Below are 21111 nucleotides of genomic sequence, written 5' to 3'. Positions count from 1 at the left end.
AATGTGGGAATACCATCATTGCTGAAAATTTATAACGTTTTTTCATGATTCAATTATAGAAGAAATACCTTTATCTATAATGCAAAAATTAATGGTTTTTGTCTTTCTCATGAATTCTCTGTTTGCATTTTAATGTTTTTATGTAATTTACAATCTATTCGTATTCAGTTACCACTTAAAACCGCAATTTATTGGTTGAAAAATTTATTTTCGAATCATAAATTCAAAACAATACAAAAGAAAACACCTGATTTTGACATTATAGATCCAATTAATACATATCAATTATATAAGATATAGGAAATATATTATATCAATTATATAAGATTATGGTTTCTTTATAAAAAGTCGTTCTTCCTTTTAAGATATTATTGTCATATACTTTAAGTAAATTTTACAAAAGTTTATTTAGTATTGTAGTTTTAACTTTTATTTCAACTCAAAAATTTAGTTTTAATTTTAAAGGAACATTGTTAAAAACACTTCAACTGAAAAACTCGGAGAATTCTGCAATGATTTCTTCACATTCTTTGAGAATTGCTTCTTGTAGGACCGTAGATGTTATGTTGTGTTTGCGGATAACACGTTCCATTTCTACCCACTAGTGCTCAATCGGATTAAAATCCGTGGGTTGAGAGGGCGTTCCTAAAACTTTTGGGGTGTTGTACAATATCCCCAGATTTGTATTGAGAGCTATGTATACATATGTGTCTGATTGTTGTCCTGTTGAAATATGTAACGACTGCAAAGCCCAGATTCATCCGCGCTAAATCTTAAATTAACTTTTAATATTTGATTATATTGCCAGTTAATTCCTCTGCAAAATGATGTGGATGGTTGAAAAGCTTCTATTGGTAAATTTTGATATATCTTGCAACGTTTTTCCTTCATTTTGAAGAATAAATACTACCATATATTGCTTTCTTCGAATGTGGTTTCTTTTGATTTTCTTCCCACAATTTACTTGAAATAATAATAAACATATGTATGTATAATGGCGTTTTTATACATAATTTGTTGATAAAATTATTGAAAGTTTTCTATCGTCAAACGAACAGTTTTGAATTTACATACGGTTAATTAAAAAAAAAACACGAATAATCCAACAGTCTAACGTTTCAACTAAAAGTGTCAAAAATGTCTATTCCAAGTTTAAATCCCGAAAAAGGTATGGATATAAGTTAATATTTTATATTCCCAATAATACTATTTTGATATTCTTTCTAATTTCCTATACACGAGTACATACATACATACATATAAAATAAAACACAAATGGTATTGTTTTCAGATGGTCGTGCTTCAGCTGCACTGTTGCATGTTTTCAATTTATTAAAATAGCGATTTTAATGTACTCATTTTTATATAAAAGAGATATACATATGTATGTATGTATATGTTTGCTTATATTTTTGTATGTATAAAAATCGTCCATGTGAATGTTTTTTATTACATAACAATAACTTATAACTATTTTGTATTAAATACATAAATATTAAGAGCGTATTTATTCTCCAATATAGGGCTCTTAAACGCATATACATATATTTACCTTACGTACTATCTAATCAGCAGGAATATTTCATGTTAACAATTGGCAATTTCTCTTAAGTAATTCAGCGAATGCAAGTTCGTCTTGCGTTTTATATTATTAATTGTATATATGTATATAAATATATATATATACTGGACAGACTCGTTTAATTAAATATTTTGATTTTGTAAAACATTGTATACAAAGTTTCTTAACTGCACATTTTGTTTAAAAATAATTGTTGTTGTTCCGGACTAAGTGGTCTATTAAGAGATTGTACAATCGCAGCACATCAATGTGTAGTAAAGACACTTTACCACTTTATCGTCTTCATCGGCAGCGCCGTCTTTGGCGTTTTGCTTGCTCGATACGCCGTCAAGTTGGTCTAATTCCTTCGTAGTTGAGATCTTCTTTTTCTTTTTCTTGTTCTTCTTACTGAGCAATTCCTTGCCATTGCGTTCGAGAAGTAGCTCATCAATCCATTCAAGATCGTTACTTGGCAATTTTGTATTATCGGATATACTTTCGATGGAATCAATATCATTCTGAAATGGAAATTTTTTTTTATTATTTTTTAATGAATAATACAACAGTATTGGTACAGCAAATCGACATTACCTGATGATTATTATTTTCATTTTTATGGTGATGCTTCTTTTTGGGGGACAAACCAGCCACAGAATCTCGTTCACTATGTTGTTTAGGTGTGTTAGACGGCGACGGTGTGGTCGCTGTTGAAGCCGTCGTACCAGCCGATGTATTCAAGAGCACACTCGTTACACCCTCAGGTGGTGGAGTATTAAGACCATTTTTAGGTGGTGATGGCAGGTCATATACGTCGACCTCGTTCGAAATGTCCTTGCCGAGAATTGAAAAACGATTCTCCTGCGTTAAAAATATAATATGTTAATGTGTAAGTATATCCATTTACCAATATTTTTAAATGAAAGTCATATACATATGTATGTATATAATTCGTAAATACTTACATCCATTATTTCTGCCGTTGTGGTTGTGGTCACAGTTGTAAACGCAGTTTTGGCCGGCATACTGCTAGAGCTTGGACTTTTGTCACTCTCCGTTGTACTAGAAGTTGTAATAACAATTAATTTCGGTGTGGCACCAGTATCGGGGCTGTTCGGTATAGACACTAGAGGCGTTGTAGAGGCTGTACTACTGGGGCTTTCTGCTGCGTTATGAACATTGGCATCAGCGCTTAAGCTGCCTTCGGCTGTTGAGATAGATATTGTTGGTGTAGTTGTTGAGTTGGTACATTTCTCCACACCCACAGCGCCGAGGGCACAAGCAGCTGACGTTATGCCAGATACTGAAGGACCGTCGAAGAGGTTATTGTCAGGATCGCTAAAGGATAAAAAATTAGAGAAAAAAGCATATTAGAAAACCAATCGGGGGCGATGTGGTGCTTAAAAATGCGTTAGGCCGATGAATGTAATGTGCATATTTGTAAATATGTACAAATGTATGATTGTATGTATGTAAGCAGGCATATGAACGTAGTTAGCCAGTGCGCATTTAAGTTATATGCGGCATTTGATTGCACAATAATTACATGTTTACATGTGCAATGCGATGGAATTGTATGTCAATTATTGGATTTTCTGTATGCGTATCGCGTTCACAACAATGCTTGGGTTAGGCTTAAATGATGATGTCACAAGTATCAAATGACAATGTACATATGAAATAAATAATGGTTGGGTTGTATAATGCACATAAATATAAATATGTATGTTAATGTTGAATGTTTTTAAAAATTTTGCTAAATTTTGTTAAATATTTTACTTTTTCTTTTCGATTTAGATATGTAAAGCATACACTTGTGTGACTTCAACACTTGAATATACGAATGACGTACATATACTTTATTTGACTAAAACTCTTTTGCACTCAATGACTAATCGGTGTACGTTTCGCTTTTATGTACCCAGATTTTGGATTTTAAGGTTTTTAACAATTTTTACATTGTTTCTTTTTGTCTAAGGTTGCCTTTGTTGTAGTTATTTAAACACCTCCAGAAAATCAGAGCGAATAAATACCAGCAGAAGAAGCAAATTAAACGGATAAAATAACACTGAAAGATGCTCAACATCTTCGGCATCCGCGTTGCTGATGTTGCGCTGTTTAATGAGCAGTTCAAAATCCGGAAAATCTCACGCCAAACAAGCGCAATCAACCATTTGGCACACCAACGCAAGCACTAAACCAAACACCTTCCTCTAATAATAATTGAACAGCTGAGATTGAGATTTGCCAGCGGCATATTCATGTGTGCTGGTTGGATCCAGTCGAGCGTAATATGGAGAAGCTCAAATTGCGAGTACAGTGCCCAGTGATTTAGCTTCACTTCGCTTCAAATATAGGCACTGTGAGCATGGAACGATCACAACAAGCTCGTTCAATGAAATATGATTGCTCCAAAGCTTGGAAAGAGAGACAGTATACATGTATGTATGTCATACGTATGTACTAAATTAAAAAAAAAACTTTTGTTTATACATAAGTTGAGCGCGAATTGTAAACAAAAACAATAACCGTCTCATTTGTTGCAAATTGTTGTTATGGAGCGTGCTTATGAAGTTTTGTTTACAATTGTATTAAGTCTCCGAGACAACTTGGACGTTAGTGTGATATATAAAGTACCTAGATATCCATGGAATATACAAATGTAGATATTTATGCAAAACTGAATGAATTTCGTTTCGAAACCAAATCGATTTGGCGGTTGATTTAATTGAAACAAATAAAATTCTTAAACATTTTAGAAACTATCATTTTCAAGATATGTTATTAGTTATGTACATACATACTATATATGTTAGCTGGTTATAATTTTTTAATATTTGCATATATATTTATATTATTTATGTACAAACTTAATTTTAATTAGTTTAACTTGTCAAACCAATTTAAGTCATGAAGTAGGTTTAAATGTGAATGAATGAATTTTCGAATCGTAATGAAATGTTTACATGCTCGTGTCATTATGACATAAAATGGTGTTTGTAGTGTCAAAACAGTTATTTAAGTAACACAATGATGAATTGTATTTGTATTAACTTACGAATGCTATTTAATGCCATCATCCACTAATTATTGCGAAAGTATGTACAGATTAGATGGAAGATGTTGTAGAACACCAGATTAAAAGATAAAGCAAGTTTTTTGTTTAAATTCTTTAGGTATTGTATTTTATACAGCGAGAACTTACGCATCGAATAGGTCTTTTTGATTTTTACTCCCACCCAGGGACCACACCTCGTTTTTCTTTTGTTCACCTTTGTGCGATACATGTTTGTTGGTGGAGTCGAAACGACCTTTGGGATGGCTTTTACGTCCCCCCGGTATCCAAAGTATGCGGAGACCTGACGAACCAGACTTATTTGATAATTTGCCGCTACTAAAGAATTTATTACGCGACGAAGACATTTTTTCAGTGGTTGTTATTTATAGTTGGCTTATTTTGAAATGCTATTTTGTTTGAAAGAAAGTGAAATATAATAGCATAAATAAACATTTATCTATGTATTATACAAATTAGAGGAAGAAATAAAATTTTAATATATTCACTATTTTATATATCATTAAGATATACATACATATAAGCATCCATTAAAGTTTTACCAATATTGGTGGAAACTATCGAAGTAACGGGGTTTTCAATAAGAGCGCAAAAATAAAACAAAAACGGTTTGGGATATTAATGAATTTTTTTATTCCTGTGAAAGTACCTTCCAAGCCATTATTCATAGAACTCGATTTCCTTTGCACGGCCACCACGGGCACGCTTGCAGAAGTCCAGACGCTGAACCTAATTTTCGACGGTTTTCAAGTATAAATCAGCCGATACTGCTGCAATTTCACGTTCAATATTCGTACGAAGTTCAACAATCGTCGCTGGCTTGTTGGCATAGACCATAGACTTGACGTAGCCCCACTGGAAATAGTCTAACGGCGTCAAATAGCACGACCGAAGCAACCAATTGACTGGGCCATTTCCAAAAAACTTCACCAAACTTTGGCTTCAATAAATCGATTGTGATATTCGCTATGTGGCGTCGTCCTGTTGGAACCATATATTATCCTAGTCCATATCATCCAATTCGGGACCAAAATATTCGGTTATGATTGAGCGGTAGCGATTACCATTCACAGTAACGTGCCGGTATTTATTATCACGGAAGAAGAACGGCCCAAAGACGCTGCCGGCCCATAAATTGCACCAAACCGTAATTTTTTCGGGATGCAATGGTGACTCATGGAATACGTGTGAATTGCTGCCTGACCAATAACGCATATTTTGCTTATTGACAAAGCCATTCAGCCAGAAATGAGCCTCATCGCTGAAGATGATTTTCGATAAAAATCCGAATTATTTTCAAGTTGTTGCTCTTGCGTCAATTTGATCTTGTAAGGATGTAGGATCGTATATCTATCCATGATGAAATGGCAAACCGTACTGAAGAGAAGTGTCAATAGAGGGGGAAAATATGGCGTCGTTTGCTGTCCCTATCGGTCTACTTTTGTTTTTCTTTATTAAAAAACCCTATATTATATTATGCCCTAAACTCACAAATACAAAACTGTCAAACATTGGTGTAATGAATAAAGAATAAATGCATGACATTTTTCGCCAAATACCAAATTCTCAAAATACCTCTTTAAGCTTGCCAAAACGATTATGATTCATAGGACCAAGCAAGAACACTAAAACTTTCCGAAGTAAATGGCGCATTGGTTCAGATAACTGAAATACGATAGAAAATCCATTTAATTGAAGACGCAGACAACATTTTTACATTTTCCAAATAACCAATATTTAGAGTTCTGAAGTCTGATTTGAATCGGCTTAACAATTATTGCGTGACTTAAATCTTAATTTTCCATTTAATTTACAAATCTGTAATTTTAACTACTTTTTACCAAACCTTTCGTTAAGCCATATATGTACATACATATGTGTATATAAACCTGGTAAGAAATGAGAGAAACGTGATGTTTATTGTGTGCACGAACTAAAGATATATTGTCACCATAAATTCCATGAGCTTGTGTTGCTTGTAGCATGATTGTTACTCATGCTGCTACAAAATCAAAGACAAAGATCGGCAAGAGTATGCCTGGTCCCAACGGCCCGAGCCCACAACGTTAAGACAGTAAGTAACATGTGGAGCAGCTCAATGCAGACGCTCTGTGGAGAACTCAATAGACCACCAAGTGCTAAACAACAACCATAATTCATATATGTAATACATATACATATGTACATAAATATATACAGGCTTGGTAGTAATAAACAATTGCTACTGATCATTGATCGACTATGAGAGAATTGCAGCACGGCTTAGTTAGAATGTTTAGAACATGGAAGACACAGACGCCATTGGTTGCAATAATTCGTAAAATAAAGCGTGTCTGCCGTTCTTTATGGCCGAGGCTAGTAAGTATGCGAGCGCAAAAACAACAAATAACAACTTCAACTTCAATTGGATGCTTTTTGCATAGCGGCATTGCTGGTGCCTCTTGTCAGGTTCGATTTACCTGCCGGCTAAAAAAGGATACTAAACAGCAGATTCTGACGGTCCTCATAGGAAATTAATTAATGTTTTCGTAAGCGAATTTTTAAATAATTTTTTAAAGTAATTTTTATGAAGTGATTCCAAATATTTATCAAACCCTTTATTTTTAATTTAACCTTTTTGATCATCTGTTTTATATTAAAGTCGACGAATACATGAAAGCAACCATATTGTTTAACTTAAAAATTTTGATAAAAATTAAATATTTTTCGAGTTACGCACAATCTCGAACGGTTCTGATAATGTCTTCTACTACTGAATTGAAATTTGACTTCTTCGCGGAGGAAACCTGAAAAAATTATCTATATTATCAAAAATCTGGTAGGCCCTTGTATGGTGAACCATATACAGAAAATTCAGAAATTTTTATAGTGATGGGATCATTTCTCTCCGATTCCGATCGAACTGAGCGATTACTCTTTAAGGGGTTACAAGGGTTTCCTCGGGTAAAAAACTGCATTTTTTTAAATTTTTTTTTTCATATAAAAAATGAAATTTTTTTTTAGAATTTTTTATTGTTACAAACATATACTATTAAGGGGTCAGTAGGGTAATCTTTTTTTTGCATTTTTTTTTTCTGTTCCCTTATACCCTTAGAATTAATGTAGAAACCCACTTTACCATTGGAAGGTTTCGAAAAAGGCCCAAAAATAATAATACCGCTCGACGTTCGGAGCGCTCGGACTGCACACCTGGCACTTTAAACGCGTTTTTCTCAAAACACACTTTTTTAAACTGACGGAGTAGTTCCGGTCGAACTACTCAACCGATTTGCTTAATTTTTTTTTTAATTTTTTCACAAAACGCAATACCACATGATATGTGAAAAAAGTTCCGCCCGCGTTGGCGGATCTTTACAGGATCATCATCAAAAGTGAAAAAATACGTGTTTTAGTTAAAACCTTAACCTAGTACATGGACGAAAGAAAAAAAAACTGAAAATGGGGTAGAAGAAACAAAAACCAAACTGTATAAGTCACTCATAATTCCCGTCCTGCTGTATGGTGCCGAGTCTTGGACGATGTCAACAACGGATGAGTCGACGTTGCGAGTTTTCAAGAGAAAAGTTCTGCGAAAGATTTATGGTCCTTTGCGCGTTAGCCACGGCGAATACCGCATTCGATGGAACGATGAGCTGTACGAGATATACGACGACATCGACATAGTTCAGCGAATTAAAAGACAGCGGCTACGCTGGCTGGGTCATGTTGTCCGGATGGACGAAAACACTCCAGCTCTGAAAGTATTCGACGCAGTACCCGCCGGGGGAAGCAGAGGAAGAGAAAGACCTCCACTCCGTTGGAAGGACCAAGTGGAGAAGGACCTGGCTTCGCTTGGAATATCCAATTGGCGCCACGTAGTGAAAAGAAGAAACGACTGGCGCGCTGTTGTTAACTTGGCTATAATCGCTTAAGCGGTGTCTACGCCAATTAAGAAGAAGAAGAAGGTTGTAGAATTTAATAAGACAATAAAAAATCAATTTTTTTTTGAAACCCGTAAACCCATGTCACCCCTTAAATGGCTGTTACTCTAAAAGCATAATATTGAAAAAAATAAAAAAAAAAGTTTTTTTTATTATTTTATATTAAGTCTGCCTCTTAATTACAATAACTAAATTCGGAGAATTTATACTTATACGACGTTCCCATGATAGTCACGTCTACATAAGCCGAACGTCACCAATCTTAATTTATAATTGAATATTTTTTCTTAGAATTTGCTACGAAGATTAAATCAGGTAATTTGTTAATAATTTTTCGGTAACTCAAAAATAAGAGAATTGATTGTAAGTCATGTGTTTAGCCATGCATTTTGCGTTCTGCATACTTAAGCCTTTAAACAATCGCTGCATGATGCATTGATCTTCAAAGCAGATCGCAGCAACTCTGAATGCCTTTACTGCCTTAAGCTTGGTATTGTTGTTTAAAGCTTTTGGAATTTCAGTTTAGTTGCCGGCTGCCAACTTGTTTTATGTGTACTTTGAAGAAACAACCATGCGAATAACTTTGTAAGAAGGGCTTGTATACATGCATATGTACATACATACATACATACATACATAACTGGATACATTATATGTAAATGTTTATACAAATCTTTATGCAGCATCAACAAGCGTTTAACGTTGGTAAAAGAGCTGATGCTTTGTTTCACCGCTTCAAGTTCTTTTACTTAACTGTGTTAGTTGGCGGGTGGATAATTTGAGGCTTCACGTTAAAAATCATGCTCCAACCACAATTTCAGTTACTTGTAGCATTGTGTAATTTGGAATTTATGTGACCACACCTCGCAGGCCGATTTGTATTTTATTACATTTCTGCATACTCGTTAAAAAGCGAGTGCCAATTGAAAGAAATAAAAATATTTACGTACATATGTAACTACAAAAAAAGAACAGAAAAAATTTTAACTTCGCTTACACCGAAGCTATTATACCCTTCACAGGTTCAAGTTTTCTTACAAAATCCTAATTTTGATTCAGTTGCATTGTCTATACGACGATCTCAACAGAATCATGGTAAAGAAAATCAAAACCTGATGGAATTAGCTACCTCGGTGCAAAACTGCAAGTCATGTTCAAAACGGTAGATCGGAAGTACTGAAAACTCCTATTGGCACTCGATAGAAGACACCGTAGGAACATGATGGGAATACTAACTAGTCACTGTCTCGTGGCGACACACGCCCGCAGGGTGGGGCTGACAGATCGAAAAGACTGCAGGAAATGTCTAGAACAGGACACCAGGGAAACAATGGAGTATATACATATATCTTGCGCACTTATCCGGCATTGGCAGGACTACGCTGTAAACATCTGTGGTCCCCGCGGTATGATACACTGGAGGTATCGTTGGATGGACTATTCCTCTTGGACCCAGCAACTGAACTCCGTCCGGTATCGCAAAGAACCAAAACTGTCTGGGCGTGGCTTATTGGCCTACCAGATTAACCTAACCTAATCTACCGCACAGAAAGACGACTTAGCTTTTCACGCAGATCGTTTGTATGTAAGTATGTATATTTGATAGGGCCTTCGACGTTTCCTTACAAACTTCGGGGTTCGTGTTCGCTCAGGGTGTAAAAATGTAAGACAATTACGTATAAGTCACACAACTTGCAAACGCAATACGGTCCACTCAAATACATATGTATATATAGATATGTACATACATACTATACATACATATATATGTATTTATTGAGCCAAAAGTGAAAATAAATAAAACTTCACGCATTTATAGAATACGAAAAATACCTTGTTTGAAATATTCGTAGCGGCAACAAAAATGCCGAAAGATCATAGCAATGCCGCAGCGGGCGACGACGCCGAGAAAGGTGCAGTCGCAAACGAGGTTTCAATTAATTTATCAACGTGCTTTGTTCACTTGTTGTCGTAGATTAAGGTCAAACGAGCTAGCGGACAAACCGCAAAAATACTTGATTGTCAAGCTGACTAAGCAATGATACAATCTTTTTTTTTTTTTTTTGAAATTTCAAAAATATTGTGGCAATTACAATATTTGACAATAGAATTTTAATTAGACTTATCGACTTTCCATTGGTAAGCCAGACGATTAACCAAAATTTTCGACGGTTTTTCGATATTCGAACGAAGTTCATCAATCGTCGCTGGCTTGTTGGCAAAGACCATAGACTTGACGTAGCCCCACTGGAAATTGTGCGTCCAATCGCACGACCGAGGCGTTCACCAAACTTGGCTTACAATAAATCGATTATGACATTCGCTGTGTGACTTGTGGCGCCGTCCAGTTGGAACCACATATTGTCCAAGGCCATATCATCCAACTCGAGTAACGGCATCATAGAGATTCCCAACGCATGAGATCGACGTGCGAGAGACTGATTTGGGTCTTCCTCAATTGACGCGATAGCGGCAGCAATATTCTCTTTGTCTTACTGGCACGGGAACATTTTGTGCTTTGCCTGTGGATTCAAATTTTTCCACTAGACGCTCAATTTTTGAACTGACAAGACGATTATTACGACCACAAATTGGACGTAGCGCTCTTAAAGTAGAGGCCACTGACTCCGTATTTCGGTAGTAAATTTTAATAAATTTGAACTCGTTGTTGGATCGATTATCTTTCCATGACGAAATGGCAAACCTTACTGAAGAGAAATATCAAAAAAGCGGAAAGAATATGGCGTCGTTTGCTGTCCCTATCGGTCTACTTTTATAGCGTCCGTATTGAAAAATCCGTTATATATTAAAATGATTAAGCTGATGAGTTCAAATCCGGGTGACAGTTTATCTTCTTGATGAAACTTGGTATGCGCGTTGCTTGGCAAAACAAGTAAGAGTTCGCAGATGATAGATTAAGATATAAAATTCTAATTTGGCACAAGGGATCGAAGTAGCAAAAGACATATGTGGGCAAAAATTTTGAGGAGTGGGCGTGACCCCGCCCTATAATAAGTATAATGTACATACTTACATACAGGGTGGCTAATGAAAGCCGCTACCAAAAAAAAAATTAAATAACTTTTTTTCTATTTAATGAATCTGGTTATTTTTTTTTTTTATTTTGCAGATTGACTTTTACATTTAACAAAAATGGACACTGAAACTTGAATTTGGATAGTCCGCCGCTATCACGCACTGGAGTCTGTAGTTTCGGTTCAAAGAGAGTATAGGCGCAATCCTCCGAGCAGATGGACCATAATGAGACTTGTAAACAATTTTGCCGAGCATGGGACAGTCAACAGAAGACCTTATCATCGAAACCCTTCAGTTCGAACGGAGGAAACAATCGCTGCTGTAGCTGCTGCCATACAAAACAATCCACGTGTTTCGACAAGAAGCTTATCTGCTAAAATGGGTGTAAGCAGACAGTCATTACAGTCAATTATGCACAAAGATTTGGACTTATTCCCATATAAAATTCAAATGGCCAACAAACTGAACGCTGCAGACTTGCCGATTCGCTTGGAGTTTTGCCAGAAGATGCTTCAAATGGTGGAAGAGGATGGAAACATGTTGAACTGTCTTTTCATGCATTTAATTCCATTATTTTTAAAACTAATTAAGCTATATTTAATAAAATTGAATAAGCTTTAACATGAATAAAAGAAAAATGAATTCCATACACTGAAAAAAAAAATTATTTGAGTTTCTTAATGTAGCAAAATTCATCAGCCACCCTGTATGTGTCTCCTAAACCACTAAAGCTATAACAACCAGATTAGCCTTGTGCAAATATTATAAGAACTCCTACCGACAGTGTGAAAATGGAAGAAATCGGAAGATAACCCTCTCAATACAAATATAACGGTATTGTTAAAACCTACTAAAAGTGAAATAAATCAATAAAATAAAATAAATAATCAATAACGAGAGAGACATTCAATTTTACCTCCGAGATGGTATGAGAAGGCTTTATGGGAGCCGGTATGAAAATTTGACGATTGGAGGGGTACCGCCTACTTTTTGGTGAAATCACATATGTATCTCGGGACCCGACTAACGGATTTCGACTAAATTTAGTACGTGGTACTTTTTTCATAGAAACAATTCGTATCAATGTTATCAAAAAAACATGTGGATCAACGGCTGAATTTTGCAAATGACCACTTCGATTGCCTTTAGCGAAAGTGAGAGACTTTTTATATACAATAGAATCCAAAATCGTGCAATGGCGTGCAAGGGGATCCTGTCAATAAGTAAGAGGACCAAAAACCACTACCAAAACAATTAAATATGGGGGTCCATTATTATGATTTGGGTAAGTTTTTCATTATATGGAGTTATATGTACATATTGGATTAAGGAAACCATGGATCGTACTATGTACGTTCGAATTATGCAGGAACTAATGCTACGCTATGCCCGCGAAGAAATGCCGCTACATTGGGCATTGCTATAAGACAAAGACCCAAAGCACACAAGCAAGTTGGCTCACAATATTTTCAGAAAAATAGGGTTAAGGTCATGGAGTGGCCTGCACAGTCTCCAGTATTTATTTATTTTCTACATCAACTGTACATACGTCATAAATTATTAATTATAATCAGCGATGCCATTGCGATCTGAGGAAAATGCTGAGAGTGTGGCTAAATGAAATTATCTTCGCAGCAATTGGGTTTGTGTTATTCGACCACATGGAAGATTTTGCATTCAAGTAAATGTCCATTTGTCAGCCTAGATTTATTTCATTTTTTTTATAGTAGATATACATACATATGTATGTACATATGTAAAAGTGTAATTTACTGATGCAATAAATGCGAATATGGTATTTACTAAAATACTCGGTATACATATGTACATACATGTATGCATGTATCTACATTCTAGTTGTAAATAACGAGACACCAATTGAATGAGCAGAATCGCTATTCGTAAGTATGTATGCTTACGAAAAGATGTGCTGACGTTTAAAAAAAACGTTTTTTCTTATTTAGGACAAAAAAAAAACAATAAAGACAGAAATTAATTTGAGAAGAAAAAGTGCATGGAGACTTGATGATAAGTATGTACATTGTACAAGCTCTTTATAAAACTATAAAAACTACATAGCTAAAGGTATGTATGTATTATATTTACATATAAACATATGTTGTAATAAATATTAGGTACTTTTTGGTATTTTTGTGTAAATCGTTTCTTGCAATTTTTTTCCAACAACTCAAATTTTTACCAATGAAGTGGATTATAATGTCTTTAAATAAGTATATCTTAATGCGGTTGAAAACAACATCTAAGCGAGCGGTAATATACAGATTTTTCTAATAAGTTTTAATGCTATTTTTTAGCGGCACTGTGAGTACGAGTATTTACTGTTCGCATGATCTGGTCTGGACCGGTAGAGCAAAAAATTACAATCAACACGTTGTCGAGACAACGAACAGCCACAACGACGACTAAATTGAAAATGAAGACGACGTCGATCTTAAGTTTTGTTTTGTTTACGTCCACATACGTTAACGTTTTACGATAATTAATAAAAACCGTTTCTTTATGTATGCATATTCATTTGTTTAGTGCAAACGTTTATATTTATGTACATACATATATGTATGTATATGTGTATAAGTGCTAATAACTTAAGTGAATTACTACTATACTAATTGACAGCGTTTTTTAAACACAGTTCTGTTATTTTTGGCGACTAAATTATTAGCTTCCTTTGTTTGTGTTTTGTAAATTGCGGAATCTATAGTTTTACTCTGTAATGCAAATAATTTTTAAATTAGACCTGTATAAGTACATACATATATACATACATGCATGTGCATGTGATACCCTATTGTTTTGAATTTGAATGCCCAAAATTAAATTTTTGAAATACTTATCAAACTTAGGTCAATTATCAAATAGTGAGATATGAAATTGGTGAGTTTAATTATAAGTATGTTATACTTGCGCCCATAAAAGTATATATATGTACATATGCATTTAACTTGTTTGCACTTGTAAATATTCAGATTTTATTAATACATATCTTCATATGTAAAAAAAAGCCTCATTTTCGAGGCATTTTTACCATGCCTACACAGCTACATATGTATATGTACCTAAATAAAGCAGTATGATATACACACATACATACATACATACATACATACATACATACATACATATATTCATAAAAACAAAACAAAAGACCGATTTCAATCTATGCTGTTGACAATTTATAAATACAATATTAATAATATTGATTTTAAGCTCAAACAAGTTTTTTGAAGGGTATCAAGTTTTGTCGACAAAAAACTAATTAAATACATATATTACTAATTTTTATATAAAATTTGTTAGTATTAAGCAAATAATAGAATTAATACGCTCTGCACTTACTTAAAAACATGTGTTGCTTAAACTCAATGGAGCGAGTGAAAATTCGTTTGCACCTTGCAGAGGCCTATCAAATTTCATATACCATAATACAGATATTTTCTATAATATTATATAACGAAATCAGTATTGAAAAAACTGGCTTTAAGTATGTTCTTCAACATAACTAGCTTCAATGTGTATCACAACATTTTTTTATTGACAAGCAACAGCAGGAGTCTGATGTTTCTTTATCTTCTTCGACAAAAACCCGTTTACTGGTTGCAGCAACAAGAAAAAAATAGCAGGTTGGATATGCTTTGCTTGGTATATTACCTTTACCAATGAAACTATTCGTGCTTCAACTTCTGGTCTTACGCCACTTACAAACGAACAGCTATTGCTTGTTAGTTAATGAGGAAATTAGAGGAATTAGAGAATTCGATTTAATCAAGATTTAGGTAATGAATTTATTTCTCAATTAATCGACAAAATAGTTCTTGATTTCTTTTTTTTGTAGATTCGAAAACGTGCCAGCAACATGACTATTGCGATTATTTTAACTTACTTGAATGTAAGTAACTAATTTATATGGCGTTTTTGACCTTGTTCTTCAATTAATCTTGAATCACCTACCGTTACGCGTTTAGTTTTTTTTATTTTTTTACTTTCTTGTGGTCATTGAGCACCATATCCCTTTATTACGAAGATGGGACAGATAAAAGGCCATTAACGACAAAGACTCGAAAATAAAAAATTCTGAAATCATACCACTTCGATAGTTTTTTAAGCAAATAATTAAATTTTTTCAAACTATTTTGACTAAGGTTTCTATATTGTTCACATGTTAGATAATCATTTTGATATAAACTTTTTATTTTTATTTTAAAAATGCTAATTATATTAGGGAAGATTTTTGATTTAAATATCTGTAAACAAACTAATATAAATGAATATTTCATAAAATAAAACAAAATCTGTGCGCTGGTGTTTAACTTACCTCCACTGTTTGCTATTAAGCAATTTTATGGTGCTGCCTGTTTTATTGCCTGCTGAGATTCCAAACATTAAGATAAAAATGATTTGTCGCCTTAAAACTCACTGGCTGACTAACTAAAGACTGCTTCTGCTTTGACACCAGACTTCTTTCAATGGTACTTGTGTGTACTAACCAAGGAATTCTGTCCGTGTTCCACCGCAGTAGCTTACGTTGGTGTAGTGAGTATTTGTGTATCGCTTAGTTCGGCGAAGAAAGTTAAAAACCAGTTCGACAAGTGGAGTTTTTTCGGGTGAACAAAAGCATCCCAGCTTTATCCAGAAAATATGAAATAAGCGCAGAATCACCAATAAGCGCAGTTTTTGTTATGAACGTTATGACCACACAAAGCGAATTATTTAAATTTTTCAAAAGGTACATCTAGTTGGTACAACACTGGTTTCTTACGAAATTATTTTGAATTTAGTAAGAAAGTTTGTGGTCACATTAATTGCACAAAACAGAAATGAAAAATGTTGACGTTGCTATTTCAACAATTTCAGCAACCAGTCTTTATGCCTACGTGAGGCATTCTTCGCGACAGAGATTTTCTCTACATGTTTCAAATTCAAGCGGTGTAAGAAATGGTGTTGTGTCTTCTTGGCTTTTTCTTTGTAAGTCAACAAATGCTCTTTTGTTTTAAATATAAAGTGATAATCACTTTTTGCACTTGTTGTTAACACTGTTATAAACAAACTTTTTACAACACAATTCTTAAAAATTATAGAAACTTGTGAAAAACCCGTAAAGATCTATTAAAAAGCCGGGATATAATTATGCCTTCAAATTAACATAGCAAACAGTATAACACTTCCAAACACTTCTTATTACATTCAATTTCGGCAACAAACTAAGGAAATTTTCTTCAAACAAAATGAACAACAGCAGAGCTGCACTAGCATGTATTTATTTCCATTTGCGAAAGCGTACTTTTACGTATAAAGGTAACACTGACTTAATAGATAACGAATAAGTGGCGCAATAACACAACGATAATTGCAAGACGCTGCCAACGATAATCTTGTTTACGAAAGAGAGGTGTAGGATTGAGAGTAAATATTTACCAGAGAACGTATATTATAGAGAAGGTACAATTGCGAACAGGGGTACAAACTGCCAGAGCCATGATTTTTCTATTAGTGGATTTCATCACTATCGACTCGGAAGGAGAAATCTTAACAGAAATGAGTGAACAGAGCAGAGCATTGAATGAATAATTCATGTTAACTGTTTACAGAAAGCGCAGGGAACACCAAACAAGCTCTGTAGTTTTTCTTGCAAACGCATATAGAAATCAAATCTGCGATTACATAAATTAAAAACAATTTAAAAATTATTCCCACAGAGTAATAGTATTCATGTTTTTATACAACATTTTAAATATCTATTTCAAGAAAAAATGTTGTTTGTTTCGGTCCTTTACTTATTTTTAATGCATAAATAGCCTTCATAAATTCAAATCAACGTTCGAAGCTTATTTATACTCGTTAGTTTCTTATTTTTTACAGAACCTGAGTTACCCTGTGAGTTCTCACCTGACATTTTGCAATTTCGGCCTCAAACGTCATTACGATCTTTTTATCCAATCAAAATTTGTCTAATATTTGTCAATTTCATTTCCTTATCTTATGCACGTTCGCGGAAAAATATTTCTACTTTTGTATGAAAGTTGCAGCCGTTTCACATTTTATAAATTTTGTCGTTAATACTACTCGAAGACTACAATACTACAATAGTAAAATAAATTATTTTGTGGAAAATAGCGTTATGTTCTTATTGGAAAAGTTGGTTGCCTGATATAAGTTGTGCATTGTTTGTGTTTTTCAATTAAAAAGAATTCAGTTTCTGCGAATCTACCATATTGCAAAAATATATCAAATATTCTTGAAATAGACCAACTAGGTTGATCGGGGCTCGTGAAAAATTAATCATACCACAGTTTGTGACTTCTATTAAAAATGTGTATATAGATTTGCTTGTCGCTATGGTTTTGATGTTATAACAAAAATTGGAAAAATAAATAAATTACCATATTCCATTGAAGCCTGCTAAAAACAGTCGAAACGCTTCACACTGATGGTAATGTATAGATGTATGTTTACGGTGGATTCCCCAACCTTGATAATTGTAAGCACATCAATACGAGAATCTTATAAGTAATTATTAATTCAAATTAAGAGGAGAGGGGTGGCAAATTGCGAAGACGTTTTGCTAACTTAAGAGATAAGAGACGTGCTTTTGGAGATAACAAGAAAATCGCTACGAATAAGCGGAAGTGTTCATAGAAAAATAATAATTGCTGTCAATGACATCACAAGTAGCACACCATCAAACCTAAATACGGTGGTGTCAATATAGTGGACTACTTTCACAGACATTAAAAGCCAGTATCTATTCTTGTTGCAACAGTTCCACTTTGTGCTATAGTGCTTTACATGCATTATTAAAAATAAGTAAAATAAGTTAAAATAATTATCGCGCTGGTAACATCTTGAATGATTTGAAGCATTTTTAATTGTACCGTCAGCAAGGATGGCCGGTGGCGTTGCTTCCATTTCGCAGGGTAGCTCCGAAAGCCGTGCTAACCCAACATGCACAGTTTGTTCATCATCAACATATTCTCGTAATGCAAACAATGATAATTTTCTGCAAATCATACATTCCGAAGCGTTGTTGAGGGGCCTAAATGCGTTACGTTGTGCGGAAAAACTGTTCGATGTTACTCTGATTGTGGAAGGACGTATATTTAAGGTATGAACTGTTTCCTTTCTTTTTCTTTTCTCATTTTATAGAAGTAAAATAAACTGAATACAATTAATATTTAAATTATGTTTATTTAGGCTCATCGTGTTGTATTGGCGGCGTGCAGTGATTACTTTTGCGCCATGTTCACGGATGCCATGCGTGAAGCTCATCAATCTGAAATAAAACTGAATGGTATAAACGCTCACGGTATGGAACTGCTGCTGGAATATGTCTATACATCAAAATTGGAATTAGATCGAAATAATGTGCAAGATGTTTTATCTGTATCGACGCATATCCAAATGAAAGCAGCCATTGACGCCTGTTCGCATTTTCTTGAGTCACAAATTGATTTGGATAATTGTGTTGCCATCGCTGCGTTGGCAGACTTGTACTCTCTGGAACCACTCAAAATGAAGGCCTACCGCTACATGTGTTCACGACTCGATGAGTTTGCGCAAACACCGGATTTATTAAGTCTCACATTGGATCAATTTGAACATGTACTTGCTTGTAATTATCCCGTGGATTGCTCAGAACAAAGAGTTCTCGAAATTGTACTGGAATATTGTTTAGAGTCTGACTTAAAGCCAGAGCTGACACGTCGTATCTTTGGAAAGGTACAATTTCATCAAATCGGTGCGTGTGCGCTGAATGCCATTAAGTCCAAATGGAATGCAGAACCTGAACCGAACTCGATTGCATCGGCCTACTACCGGATATTGAAAGATGAAATGATTAAGCAAGAAATGTTGAAGTTGCGATTATCCGATGTTTATGCAGATGATTTACTTTCCGCCGAGGTGTTAACGAACACTCGTGGCATGGAGTTGGCCTTAGTAAAGATTGGGGGCTTCGAAACAAATGGACTCACAAATCGTATCAGTTGTTATCTACCATCCAAAGGAAAATGGGAAAGTCTTACCGTTATACCACACATTGAACAATGTACGTACATTATTAATTTTTCCCGGAAGAACATAACAGCTTAATATTTTTCGTATTTATATATTATTAGGCAACTATGGTACAGCAGTGCTCGGCAACGATTTGTATGTGGTAGGCGGCTCATATGATGTCTGTCTCAAGGAGTACATACATCCATTTGGCTTTCGCTACTGCCCCGCCAAGAACAAATGGAAAAGTATTGCGCCAATACAAGCAGACCGTTGTCGTTTCTCCCTGAATGCCATGGGCAGTCATTTTCTATATGCGGTGGGTGGAGTTTGTGAGCTAAACGAAAATGATGGCGGCGCCGAACTGTGGGCACACGATATGACAGTTTCGAATTGTGAACGTTACGATGCGAATACCGACCGCTGGGAGTACTTGCCCGCGTTGTCGGAGAATCGCAGCCAACATGCGGGCGTTGTCTTGGGCGATCAGTTGTATATATCGGGTAAGCGAAATTTTATAAGGCTATAAGTGTTTGTAAACATGTTCAAGTTTTCGCTTAATACCCATATAGGTGGCATTGACCGGCACATTGTACTTGCCTCACTTTGGAGATTCGACACGAAATCTAACACATGGCATAAACTTTGCCCAATGCCAACACCTCGTGCCGACCATGTCCTGATTGTTTTCGATGGTCGCATTTATGCGTTTGGCGGTTGGTATGAGGATCCAGTGACTGAAATGCGAGTATTAGCTGATGCCGTAGATGTGTATGATGTAACCACCGACCAATGGATTACAGAATCACGAAATCCAATGCCTAAGTATTACACCGGCGTAGCGGCCGTCAAGCGAAAAGTTTACTTTATCGGCGGTTTACTCTCAACGGCAACCATTAATCGCGCCACATCCGCGGTACAGTCCTACGACTTGGACACAAAGCAATGGGCCTTCAGTTCGGAGTGGGAGTATCCAAAAGAGGTGTGGGAAAGCACTTGTGCGGCTTTTTATGTGCCACGTGAACGTGATAATGTAAAGTACTACTGGGACGATGTGTGAGCAAACAGCAATTTATTTAATTTTGGTAGTCAAGGAATAAAGATAAGGTATATACATATGTGCTTAAAGCTTATTTAAAAAAAAAAAATTGAGTGAAAAATTGGCGCTAATTATTTTTATTTATTGCAAATTTTAATCGCTTTTATAAAACTTACCTCATGAAATTAATTGTTTTGCCCAAGTGAAATTATAATAGTGAAGGTACTTAAAAACGTAGAACTCAAACTGAACTCAATGCTTCGAAAATAAATATGTTTTAGATGTGTCAATATAATATGTATATGAATTTGTGATTTATAGCGTTGCTGATTTCGTACATACATATGTATGTATATATATATCTAAAGAAAACACACGAAATCCAAGTGCAATTTGTTCAGAGAGCAAACATCGAAAATAACAAAGAATCTCAAAATTAAGCGTAAAAATGTTTAAGCATAAACATTTTTAA

At 34.9% G+C, this 21111-nt stretch overlaps 2 protein-coding genes across 4 annotated transcripts; one reads left to right on the top strand and one right to left on the bottom strand.

Annotated features, from left to right (window-relative positions):
- Positions 1 to 1279: 1279 nt before the first annotated feature.
- On the bottom strand, positions 1280 to 16796 carry LOC126758861 (uncharacterized). 3 transcript variants are annotated; one of them, XM_050473274.1, is made up of 5 exons: positions 15924 to 16796; positions 4764 to 5023; positions 2524 to 2896; positions 2153 to 2419; positions 1280 to 2079 (listed from the first exon to the last, which is right to left on the bottom strand). In XM_050473274.1, the coding sequence occupies exons 2-5, from the start codon at positions 4979 to 4981 to the stop codon at positions 1801 to 1803; spliced, it is 1137 nt and encodes a 378-aa protein (XP_050329231.1). In that variant the 5' UTR covers positions 4982 to 5023; positions 15924 to 16796; the 3' UTR covers positions 1280 to 1800. The 3 variants fall into 3 exon arrangements, with proteins under 3 accessions (XP_050329231.1, XP_050329233.1, XP_050329232.1); XM_050473276.1 differs by lacking the exon at positions 4764 to 5023; XM_050473275.1 differs by lacking the exons at positions 4764 to 5023; positions 15924 to 16796 and adding an exon at positions 3517 to 4060.
- Positions 16797 to 17559: 763 nt separating this feature from the next.
- LOC126758515 (kelch-like protein 26) lies at positions 17560 to 21000 on the top strand. Its single transcript, XM_050472803.1, has 4 exons — positions 17560 to 18710; positions 18800 to 19652; positions 19723 to 20103; positions 20173 to 21000. Exons 1-4 carry the CDS (start codon positions 18492 to 18494, stop codon positions 20658 to 20660), a joined length of 1941 nt encoding a protein of 646 aa, XP_050328760.1. The 5' UTR covers positions 17560 to 18491; the 3' UTR covers positions 20661 to 21000.
- Positions 21001 to 21111: the final 111 nt, after the last annotated feature.

The sequence above is a fragment of the Bactrocera neohumeralis genome, chromosome 5, assembly GCF_024586455.1.
Source record: "Bactrocera neohumeralis isolate Rockhampton chromosome 5, APGP_CSIRO_Bneo_wtdbg2-racon-allhic-juicebox.fasta_v2, whole genome shotgun sequence".
NCBI lineage: Eukaryota > Metazoa > Arthropoda > Insecta > Diptera > Tephritidae > Bactrocera > Bactrocera neohumeralis.
The sequence above is the reverse complement of the archived record's forward strand: the minus strand, read 5'-3'. Positions and strand labels throughout refer to the sequence as shown.

What these genes read in the sequence shown, in the direction of transcription:
- LOC126758861 (XM_050473274.1), bottom strand. Translation starts at nt 4,981, where the DNA reads ATGTCTTCGTCGCGTAATAAATTCTTTAGTAGCGGCAAATTATCAAAT. An exon ending in CAAAAAGACCTATTCGATGC is followed by an intron (nt 2,897 to 4,763) that starts GTAAGTTCTCGC and finishes TTTATCCTTTAG; the next exon opens with CGATCCTGACAATAACCTCT. An exon ending in CAACGGCAGAAATAATGGAT is followed by an intron (nt 2,420 to 2,523) that starts GTAAGTATTTAC and finishes TTTTTAACGCAG; the next exon opens with GAGAATCGTTTTTCAATTCT.
- LOC126758515 (XM_050472803.1), top strand. Translation starts at nt 18,492, where the DNA reads ATGGCCGGTGGCGTTGCTTCCATTTCGCAGGGTAGCTCCGAAAGCCGT. An exon ending in TGGAAGGACGTATATTTAAG is followed by an intron (nt 18,711 to 18,799) that starts GTATGAACTGTT and finishes ATGTTTATTTAG; the next exon opens with GCTCATCGTGTTGTATTGGC. An exon ending in CGATCAGTTGTATATATCGG is followed by an intron (nt 20,104 to 20,172) that starts GTAAGCGAAATT and finishes ATACCCATATAG; the next exon opens with GTGGCATTGACCGGCACATT.